This window comes from Strix aluco, chromosome 8 (assembly GCF_031877795.1).
Source record: "Strix aluco isolate bStrAlu1 chromosome 8, bStrAlu1.hap1, whole genome shotgun sequence".
In the NCBI taxonomy this organism is placed as follows: domain Eukaryota; kingdom Metazoa; phylum Chordata; class Aves; order Strigiformes; family Strigidae; genus Strix; species Strix aluco.
The window spans coordinates 19,199,329-19,211,391 of NC_133938.1; the positions used below are offsets into that span (position 1 = coordinate 19,199,329).

Below are 12,063 nucleotides of genomic sequence, written 5' to 3' on the forward strand. Positions count from 1 at the left end.
CTACCTTCCCCCAAACATTATTTGGAGCCTCTACAGTTAAGGGAGTTAGCAGCACATCCAGTCTAAAATGGGGGTATTTTATGCTAACATATCTTTAGGTCATTCTAGCTTAAAATATAAATGTTGTATGAGCATCAAGTTTCACTAAGTCACTAGCATACTCTCTGATATAGAGCAGTGATTACACTAAAAACCCCAGAGAACACACAATTCCTTCCGTGTTGCAGTTCCATGAAAGAGCCAAGTACTGATTAAGTTCAATAGTTCGAGATTTACAAAGTGGTTTTGGTAAATTTATGCAAACACCTATGTGGATACTTTTATAGCAATTTATTTTAGTTAAAATCGTATAGGAAATTGTGCATACAGTTGAAAATTTTAGTGGAAAATACTTTGACAGTGTGTATGTAGATGAGGCCTGCATTTTGTCAAAACCATGACCAAGATGAACAATGTTGGGCAGTGAACGTAATAAATACACGCTTCTTAACTTCCCAGATGTACTTTCTCCCACCTATTCATGTTCCCAATTTTTCACAAATGTTACAGACTTCTAATGCGTGAAATGAAATTACTTAAGTAAAAAGAGGTCTTAATCATAAATGCTATTAGGACCTAAAATATTCACTCCCTTACCCTAGAGAAATAAGAAAATGTAAATATTGAGGCATCTATAGCTAGTGAAGACATTTCATTATCAGACTGGGAAACCAGAACCATTTTTACTACCAAACATAAAACATAATTTACATGGAAACTCTGTATATAGCAGGGCATCCCCCTTCCCTATTTCACCTGTCTTCTCAGCTGCAGCACTTGCATATTCAAGAAACTTTTCATGTTTACGTGCTTTTTTTCCCTTATGCTTTTAGCATTCCCATTGAGCTCTCACAGCCTGCACATAAGAGCAAATCTAAGCGAACAGCAATGTTTGTTAGAAGGTCACGGTGTGTAGCATAATTAGTATGCTTTATTTCTTGACACATTAATAAATACATTATCTCTGCTGATGATGTTTTGATATTGTTCAAATTATTCAAATTATAATACACATAGGCAAAGATATTAGTGTCATTTTTTGGCAGAATAGTTGCAGAAAAAGCAGGATGATTCTGAGGAGCTTCTCTTGCGTTGTCTTCCAGGATATTCTGTGCATAACTAAGTCTTCTGAAACTGCAGCATGTCCAGTGATTCATCTTCATCACTAGAAATGATGCAGTTTAGCTGGGTAAGGGCTTTTGCTTTTCCCTTGATATTTTTATTTATGCTGTTATTCAGTGTCAGTATTTATTCTATTAGTATACTTTAAAACCACAAAAGTTCAGGAAATAACCCTTGCCAACTAATCTCATTTGCTATCACTTGAACAGTAAGGCAGTTATTGCAAAATCATAACACTTCACTGTTCAAACAGACAAGATTTTTATGGCTCTCCAACTGAATTTGCTCCTGCTACAGAACATTACCTCTAAGGGAGACTTGCAGCTGGTACTGATGACAGGCAACAAGACATTTGTCACCTATTCTCTCAGGCAACAATTATCCAGGTGCAAACATAAGTTACCAGATGCTCATTGGAAGGAAAAAAGGCAACTGTTACTTGTTAGTGAACAAAAGTGCTCATGATTTGTTTTTGCATACACTGAATTTCTAACAGGGAATCAGAATCAGTCAGCTAATCCACTTTAGAGATGGCAACATCTAACAGCTATCCTGGGAACTACGTATTCACTGGCAGGATGTGGGGAAATTTTGCAGAAATACTGAAGCAAGTTAGGAGCCGCAGAAATCTATAACTTGAAATTTGTCACCCACCTGCTTTAAGATTTAAATTAGATTGCACCTGGGCAGATAATACTGTTGAGAGACCCAGAATGCACTCCTTCCATGGAGCCTTCCCTATCATTCTTTGAACATTTGTTTTCTCCTCAGTTGTGCTGTTTTTTCTGAGGACACACTCAAAAGTAAAGGAAATGCCTGACAGGACTAGCAGATGCTTTCAGCAGTATGTTTCTACCCTTTTGCAATTTTAAACAACTACACTGCTTCTCATGAGTAGCAAGATGGTTAACATACATGCTGACTCTCAGTACCAACTTATGCATGGCCTTTTTTTTTTTTTTATTAATAGAACACAGTTACAAACATTTCTAGAAAAAGAAATCTTAAGGATTATTTAATTATGTAAAATGGCACTAATAGGTGCTGTTAAGAATATTCTTGACCAGAATGTGTCCGAGAGAGCAAGTAAGTGTTCACATGACAATAGTAGAATACCTTGTTCTGTTCAAGAAATGACAAGGGTCATTTTACTGGATCTCAGTTTTCAGGAGAATGTGAAAAAGAATGCTTAGCTCAGCTCTTACTGCTTTGGTGAGTCACAGCTATTTGGTGACAGGACCAATAGCTTATTGCGTAGACAGTTCTGCGATACAAAACTGTAAGAAGACTGAACTTAGATATTTTTACTGCACTGACCATGCCTTGATTAGAACTAACAGTAAGACATGAATAATTTTTCACCTTATTTGAACTACCACTCTAATCTAGAACCAGCAAGTAACTATGTAGTAACCAGGAACTGTAGCTTAGAAGTGACTAAACAGTAAATGCTACAACCTTGTTAAATCATGAAAAATTTATTTTCATTACGTATATATGAAGGTAAAAGATTTCAGTCAATAGTGTTTTGAACAAGCATTTCTGACATGAACCTGTTAGTGTAGCTAGGCTGAAACTTAATGCAAAGTTAGTGTTTTGCCTTTATTTAGTAATTAATTTCTAGTGTGTATATACAGAATTCATTTTCCTGTTAGAATACCAGAGACAGTAATATTGCAACATTTACATTCCTCATATAAAATGGTGTAATGTACATTTTCAGCTTGGTGTAGATATATAAATATGTACAAAATAAACATTATTGTAATTAATATATTTAGACCAGGTATTATTTAGCAACATCAAAAGCAGATGCACATAGATTTTTAAGTGAAAATGGTGAAAAACACCTTTATGACATTAGTGACCATTATTTGCATATATGTAGTACAGATAAAGGCTCTTCTTTCAAGCCTTCTGTGGGCATCCAATAACTTTAGTAAAAACAAAGTAATCGAGACACATAAGATAATTATGTGTATATATATATGTGTCATGATCAGATGGTTTACTAAAGTCCATCTTGATCACAAATGGATAACAATGTAAAACATACACATTTGTTCAGAGCATAAAATATTGCACAAGAGCAATTTCTTTTGAGGAAAATAATTCCTGTGTTTGTGAACAGCAAAAATGGTTCTTATGCATTAAAGAAATGATATATTTGCAGTTTCTAAACCAAGGAACATTCAGTAATACTGTCAGAACTGTCATCCATCAACTTCTTCCCACCCTGTTTTTATGGCAATGGTATGTCACTAGCAAGATTTGGCAAAGAGAGAAGGCAGATAGACAGTACGTGTATATATTTATCACAGGCCAGACCAGATCCAATAGTTGCCTAAACCAACTGCTGGATAGTTTCAGTTATCTGACAACTTCACCCTTAAAGAAATACGAAAGTCTTCAATGCCAGTCACATTGATAATCACACAGTAGTAGAGTAAGATTCCATTCTTCTCTGCTTGGAAACCATCTTGTTTGAACTCCCAGTCTGAAGGGCACTTTCCTCAGTATCACTGTCGCTGCTGTCTACAACTGTGTGATCCAAAACCATCTGCCCAGTCCTCCTGTGTAGATGAAAGTTCACCCCACTCTCCTGTATGGAGTTAGTTATAAAATCTTCATCAGAAGAATGAAATGATTCATCATCTCCTGTGAAATGGTTGACAATGTGAATCCCATCAAAAGTGGGTTGGTCTGAGAAGTCTCTCTGGCCTTTCAGACATTTGATCTGTTAGAAAAAGCAGAAGTTAACAGTTAATCAGAGCTGAAGAGTACAGCAGTAAAACAAACACATTTCCAAGAAATGTCTCATTAAACTTCACTGGATTAAATTAAATAGGTGCAGAAGTAGCACATTTGATGATCACTTTGAAACTCAGCTAGAATCAGCACAAAGTGACTTCTCACTTCTGGCCACCCAAGCAGAGACCTTGAAAGAATATCTTTAAATAGTACTTGGAATTTTCCAAAATTCTCCTTCCACGCCTGGAGTATTTCAGTTTCAAGGCTTAATAATCGAGGAACCACTAATGACAGATTCCTCCAGGCTGTTTATTGCATCTTTAATATCCCCATGAGGATGGTTTATATTTAGTTTTCTAGAGTGGCCTATTTGTTTTGACAGCACTTTTGGCCTTCACATCTTACTTTTACAGATCCATTCTCTCCCTTATCACCTAACTTCTCATTTGAGAAGAGCTGTCCCCTGATCTCAAAGAGCAGGGTCCCAAGTTCACACAGCCACAGAAGAAACCGCAGAGAATATGTTTAGTTCTGTCTACACTGCAAGATCGAGTGCCTTTTAATTATCTAGTTCAGACCCAATGAGATTTCAGATCAAGAATTATGAGAGAAACTCCTCTTTGTACAACATAAATAGGTTGTAGTTTCAATTTTAAGAGAACATCAAACAAGACAAAAATGATTGTCAGACCATGGACAGATATGGTAACATTTTAATTCAGAATGCACTGTGGAGTGATAAACTATTACAACCATGCATTCAAGCTATTCAAAAATAAAACCTAAAGCTCTGAAGCCTGACAAGTCCCCTGTTAATTTAGTGAAAATAACTGCAACTCATAGAAGACATTCCTGAGGTTATTTTTTTTTAGAATTTCATGTTTGCTAGCTTTTAGTAGCAACTACTTCAGGGTCAGTTTGACAGTCTAAGGGTATTAAGATAAAAAATCCTAAGGATGCAGAAAAACATTAAAAATGCATTACAGAGACTTCCTAATGTCACTCTGGAAGCTTAAAAAGGAAGATGTACCAAGTGCTATTTTGTAAGCGACTTTTCACAATAACGGAGACCTGGAAAATAGAAAGAAGAAAAAGCCTGAAGAGCTTCTTTACACAAATCTATTTGACTTTTCAGAAATCAGATGCAATATTCACTTTGATAAATAAAAAGTCAATGTAGGTCCTCGCTCTTGACACCAACAGATGATTTTACCTGTCCATTTGGGGAAGAAGGAATCTCTGTACTTACCATGGGCTTGTGCAAAAGATGAGAATAAAAAAGGGGTTGAAAAAAAAGATCACAGGGGTCATAATCATGCTAGAAGCCATCAAATTGGATGTTAACAGCATGTAAAAGTTCCAGCTTTTAATGTATATCAAAACATCCCTGTTAGGAATATGGGTATATATGGTACATCTACACCTTGGTTGTAACTACACATACTAATGTTAGTTTTTTGCATTTTCTTCACATACACATAGACTGCAGTCGTTTCATGAGGAACTTGCTTGTGTAAAGGCAAGCAAAACCAAGTTCCACACTTACACCCCATAATTCATGATGTAAGCAAAATCGGCTTATACCAAATATTAGATACTGAACATGTATCTGGAATAAATCATTTTTACTAGCTTATATACCTAGATCCAGAAAGCCTGATACAGAGATTCTTGTGTTATTTAGAAATACTATCCCTAAAAACATCCTGCAATACGATCAGATTAGCTGCCACATGAAGTTTCCAAAACAGCTATCAATTTTAGTCACTAAGAAAATAAAACACAGCAAAACAAAATGAAAACCAACAATTTCTCTCCACCCTCACCACAGAAAAAAAAGCTTCGCTGTACAAGTGACTATAAATTTCATATTAAAGAAATTATATGCTTTTAGGTCTGCACAGCTAAGCCATTGGTTCACCTGACCTTATAAAGCTGATGCTCAATGTTAGTTGTTTTGAACATTCAGAAAGGCAAGCCAATGACCTCAACTGTTTTCCTGAAGACTTCAACACGATACCTTTAGATGAATGTATTTAGGTAACATGACAAAATCATGGCTTCACGGTTTTAGGCAGTAGCTTTTCCAATCACTCAAATGAGAGTCCGTGGAAAATGCTGTTGGTGAAAAAACAATGAATAGACACAGCCTTTGCCAATTCCTAAAGTGAGACTGGGAAAACACTGTGGTGTTATCTTTTGTTACTGTAATGAAAGGATGCACAATCTGTGATCTTCCAGAAACACTTCTTTTAACCTGCAGCTTTACACTTGCCTGCCCTTTTTCTCAAGTACTCCTCACATCCAAGAAGAACCAGACTGCTAGAAAGAAACATGAATGTACTGTAGAGAATATATGCGACAAGTCTGTTGATGGTCACATAGTTATGTAACTTCTCTGTCTGCTTGAAAAATGGTGATCTCAGCCAGAAGCACAGACACTGTAGCATAGTAGTTGTTCGTATTACGGGGATTGACAGGCTGGATAGCAGCACTGCTGAAGACATGGCAGTCCCAACACACAGGAGGCTAAACATAATCAGGAGTGTCCCTGAGCAGTGATGAAGACTAATAGCATACTAGGCTGTATTGGCAAGGGCATAGCCAGTACATCGTGGGAACCGATTCTTATCTGGCACTTGTTAGACTGCATCTGTCCTATTCTGCACTTGCTACCTCACTCCTTCCTCAGTATAAGATATTCAGGAGTAGATTCAGTAGAAAGACACCAAGGTGCTTAAGGAGCAGGAGCTTATGCCTTACGATAACAGAGAACTGGTTCTTTACTGAAATGCATGGTGGGAGAAAAGACATTGATCATAACACACAACACAAGGCTGTGTTTGAATATGAAGGGAAGATAATTGTTACAAGGCTAGTTAGGAATTAGAACAGAACAGAATCAGAATTGCTCAGAAACTGTGGACTCTCCATCCTCAGTGGATTTCAACACCCAACTGACAAAGCCCGAAGCAACCTGCTTTGAATTCAGTGTTGATCCTGTTTTGAGCAGGCCGTTGGACTGGAGGCCTCCCACAGTCCCTTCCAACCAGAAAGGATTACAGTTCAGTGAGATGTGTATTACTGTTCTTATGGCAGCCATTTTGAGTTTGAGAAATTAAAGTACTTTTTACCTGCCAAAATTACTGCATTTCTTAAAAATGCTGTCATTTGAATCCAAATGCCTTTACATTAAATGTCAGTACATTAATTTATCACAAAACCTAGTCTTCAACAGAATGTTACTTTTATTTTACAATTAGAAATCTGTCACTTAATCTTGAGAATACTTAAAACGGGTTGTTTTTCAACTGATGGTAGAATCTGATTTGCATCTTAATTTTTTTTAAAGCATGAACATTGATGAAAGCAACTAATCTCCAAGAAGTCAAAAGTATTGAACAGAAGAGGTTGGGAACAGTTGTGCACTATTTTCAGTTTTGTGTGGTTTCAGAGTTGAAGATACCTCAAGCTAATATTTGTTTAGGAGCATTTCTGAAGGAACCTGATTATCTGCAATTTGTGTTGCAGCAGAAAGGTTTTGTAAGGCTTCTCAAAGCATTTGGAACAACCTGTAGACAGCATGTGCTCCAATGCCATTAGATACTAGTGGCTAATGCCAGCTTCAGGCTCTAAAATAGAGGTTTCTTAAAATGAAAAGTTTTGTACTCTCACATAACTTCATAGTCTAGCAAGTGAGGCTCTGCACTTCTAACAGAAAAAGCAGTATCTTTTTTTCAGGATAGGAACATAAGAAGTGTCCTAATGGCTCAGGGCAATGGTCCATTGACCTAATACTTTGTCTCCAACAGTGACAATAGGACTTCCATGTTGTTTTGTTTTTAAGGGAAAGCATGTGAATATGACCAATTTTTGCAGTCCATTCCCTTCATATTCCTAAGCCCCTGCTCACTTGTCCAGAAACTGTGGTAGCAGGTATGAGAATACATCTCTTCCTAGCTGGTTCAGCATCCATTTATAGACCAGTTGTCCATGACTGATTTTTTATTTGCTGTCTACCTCCAGAGCTTCCTGTGGCAGGAAGTTCCAGAAATTCCTTTATTTGTTTTAAACTAATCTCCTGCTTGTTTCAGGAATCGTCCCCAAATTCTAGTCATGCAAAGACAAGTGGTGAAAGCAGTTCTGCAGTCATGATTCCAAAACTTACATCCTAACACCTCCCTCAGCCTTCTCTCTAAGACAGATGAGTCCCAAGCCTTTTTAGGCCTCACAAACAGGTAGTGCTCAAGACCACTGATCATTTTAGTTGCCCTTTAACTTCCCTACAGACCTTCTTTAAACTCTCTACATCCATCTTGAGGTGTAGAGACCAGCCCCGCATCAAGGTTTTGTAGTGGCAATATAAAACCCTTTATTTTGTTTTAATATACTTCCTATTGATGCCCAACATTGTCTTGTCTGTTTTGGCTGCTGTGGCACACTTAAGCCAATGATGTTAGAGGACTCTCAGTGACAACTCAAAAATATGTTTCCTATTTTGTAACTACCAATTCTGCGTTTGCCATCATGTAGGTATGGCTTAGATTTTGCAATTGATGAATTACCTTATTCACACTGAAGCTCATCTGTCACTTTTAAGAGAGACTTCTTGAGATTCTTGCTGTCAGTGTTTTATTTGAACATGCAAAAAGAGCTTAAAGTAGGAAGTAAAGCATTATTAATGCCAAGCTCTTGTCATTCATGTAGCCAAGCATATTAAGATAACGGGAAATCCAACTAAAGGCCGGGGGGAGGCCATGGACCCAACCCGAACATTTCCGCACCCCCCCCGCCCCTTCTACTCTATCCTTATCATTCCACCTGAAAGAAAAATAACAGCCCTTTTTCTTGCAGCCATGTTGAGTAGAGTATGGGCTTACACTCCAGGGTCTGTCACTTCTGTTCTCTTTTGAGAAGAGCCAATATTGGTTAAAGCCTTTCAGTTCTGGGTCTGGCCCGCCTCCATGTGAAGGGACCTAGACCTCTGTTACCCAACAAGTGCCATTCAAATGAACCTTGGCTATTTCATACTACTTCATTTTGGCAAGAATCTCAAATCTGATCACATCTGTAAAAAAAACAGGTCTGGTAAACTCAGATGTTTTTCTTTTAATTCTCAAATCTAGTTTGTATTGTCTAGATGACTGTAGCTTTAGCCCAGTTTTCACTACAAGCACATCCATGGGGTCTTTAGGACATTTCAAAGCGTTACTAACATTATGTGACCAAATCTATGTCATTGTTACCCCTTCAAAAGCCAGCTGTATCAAGAACAGAATCTTAATAATAATTTTTGCATTTATATACCTTCTTGTGCCTAAAGAATTCAGCATTTTAAAGACAAACTGTATGTCCTACTGGTCAACATCTGAAAAGACTTTAATTGTACATACTCTGAACGGGTAACAGTGTACTTTCACAAGGAAAGAAGAGCTGAAAAACGGCTAACAATCAGATCCATAAACCTCAGAATAAACTTTCTTACCTGATGCTGACTGCCTCATCAAGCCAGGCATGAAGGAGAGACAGTAAAGAGAAATTTAGAAGTTTTAGTACAATTCAAAAGTTCTTCCATGTTAAATCATAGAATAGTTTGAAGGGTGCTAGTCAGTTGCCAACAAGTTATATTTCTAAGCCCCTTTATTTTTTAAACAGAGAACATACATCAAATTTTGAAGTGGGACTTCGTGAAAGAGTTCTACTTAAGCTTTGGGAGACATTTTTATGTTGTAACCTGTGAGGTTTTTTTAAAGCTAGGAATTCAGTGGTGGAAAGAAGTCAAACTAAAATGTTACTTTCTGCTCCCTTTAAAAGGCTTCAGTAACTAATTCTTGGAATTTACTCAATTCTGAAGTAGCAAAGAAAAGTTTTAGCAAAGCTTGCCAATAAATAGTCAATCTACTCACAGTAGGATAAGTAAGCAATACACAAATGAGATCAAAATATGATAAAAATATGACGACTGCCTTGGGTGAATGAAATTGATTTGGGCAGAAGGCGGTATGTTAATTTTTTATTTAAAGAATAAAGATACTAAATTTTCAGTGCTTTTACTTAGAGCAAGAGGAATCTAAAAATCAGAGTTCCCTCTTTATTTGTCTCCACCTCAGTAACAGTAGGAAGTCTTAGCAAGACTTCCTGCTTAAAAATCAAACATGATTCTAAAGAAAACTAGAATACTGCTGAAATTATGATCTAACCATGTTTATCTGAAGAGAGACAAGCCATAAGCATTTTCAAATACCTGTCCTGTACTTCAGAAAAAAACATTGTCAACTTGGCAACATGAAAAGAGAGGTTTAGAAATAAAAATCGAATGACAGGCCAATGAAAAATGTTATGATCTATTAAATTATAATCACATTTGACATGAATAAAAGCAATTTAATTGGAGTTCTTAAAAATTCCTGAGACTAATGGTCCACAGCATCTAACGGGATCCCTTATCATACTTAACAGCTGAGTGCTATTTACTGCTGACCCTCTCCCATTGTGACAAGATCACTCCAGTGTAAGGCATACACTAGTACACTATTACTTGTTTAAAAAAGCTCCTAGTAACTTCCTTTGGAAAAATTATTATCTCAGAAAATGAAGTAGTTGCAGTATCTCAGACAGAATTAATGGAAAATACATTGTCATTTGGGAGACAAGTATCAGTCCAGACAAATACTATTTCCAGTGGGTACCTACAATGCCGAAGCATTTCTGCACATGCACACAAAGAGAATGAACAGGGTTAAGGTTGCAGGTCTTTTCATGCTACTTTTTTGCTTCCACGAACACAAGCAACTCCTTAGATATCTTAAGCTCTCTGAAGCCCATTTTTAAATATACGATTGTACTTCCACAGTGAGCCACATTCATACTGAAACCGTCACAACATGAACACTGCACAAATGGAGACATCATGAGCTAAATGAATAGTTGCAGAAACTAATATTAGCAATCCATCATCTAAAACAATTCTTAGCAAGTTTAATGGCTGTACAGCTACAATGCAAATGGCGTTTCTAAAGCTCCCCAACAGAATCAGCTTCCTTATATGAAAGGGACTGCTAGGCACGCATTGGGACAGAACTGTACCAGAGCATTTTAATGAAAGCCATTGCTTATTGATCTTTGAAAACTCTGAGACTTAAAAAGCACTTAAGTATGGTTTAATATATCCTGCAATAAAGAAAAAGTTTAATGCAAAACCAAACCAACTTTAAAGATATTCTTCATTTTCCTCAAGCATGAGACAATTTTTACCAAAACATGTGGATCATATGCAAAAGACAGAGGATAGTCTTTTGTGAGCTTCCTGACAACTTGTGTAACTCTCAAGATTACAAGTAAAATAAGATTATGTGTAAAATAAGTCAACAACACATATTGCATTAATATGACAACCTTCTTTGTTTAGAAACAGTGACACATTCTCTAACAAATTTAAATATAAATTTGAAAAAGATATGTTACATTAGAAATGTGTTATTGTTGTAACTGTATTAGGACAAAGCTCAGAGTTGTGGCTTTTATTTCAGTGTCAGTGAATTTCCTGTTTCACTTCAGTTAACATTGAAGGTTTTTTTCTAAAGCCATAGATATAAATACAGCCATAATTAGGATTATTAACTTGTAAATAACAGCAATGAGCAATGCTAGACAATGGTCATTCTTGGAAATTACTGATGATTCAAGAATCCCAAAGCAACCAGACCAAACAGATGCTGAATCCAGGAACTCCCATGTACTCTGCTTGCTCCCGTTACCCGATCACTGTTGTCCCTCCTGAGGAAGAGGCCCTAATATCATGGACTCACTGTTTGAAAGATAACAGCTGGGAAGGACTCTATGGGCTTCTCTTCCCCGAAATCCATATGAAAAGCTTCAGAGATGGCCACCCCCACATCTCTTACCGAAGCCATTTTGGATTCTCCAATGCCATATCTACCTCTAGAGATTTAAAAACTGAATTAGAATACATTCTGTAGACCTCAAAAGATATGCAAGGAATATGTTTAAAAAAAAAGGGGAAGAAAGAAAAGAAAAATCACAATGAACCATCTTTTCCTTTCACTGTGAGGCAGGCATGGAAGAGATCTGCAACAATCAGAGATATCCTTAGTAGAGAAATTTAGGAAGTAATCATCATTTATTGCTTTC

General features: G+C 36.8%; 1 protein-coding gene across 10 annotated transcripts in view; it reads right to left on the reverse strand.

Moving 5' to 3' along the window:
* Window positions 1–2,620: 2,620 nt before the first annotated feature.
* The window catches only part of EVI5 (ecotropic viral integration site 5), an 84,787-nt gene continuing 75,344 nt past the window's right edge, over window positions 2,621–12,063 (reverse strand). For 7 of the 10 annotated variants that reach the window (XM_074832495.1, XM_074832493.1, XM_074832503.1 and 4 more), the window contains one exon: window positions 2,621–3,898. In XM_074832495.1, coding sequence (XP_074688596.1) covers window positions 3,593–3,898 — 306 coding nt within the window. In that variant the 3' untranslated portion in view covers window positions 2,621–3,592. The other 3 variants (XM_074832501.1, XM_074832499.1, XM_074832502.1) reach the window with 3 other exon arrangements.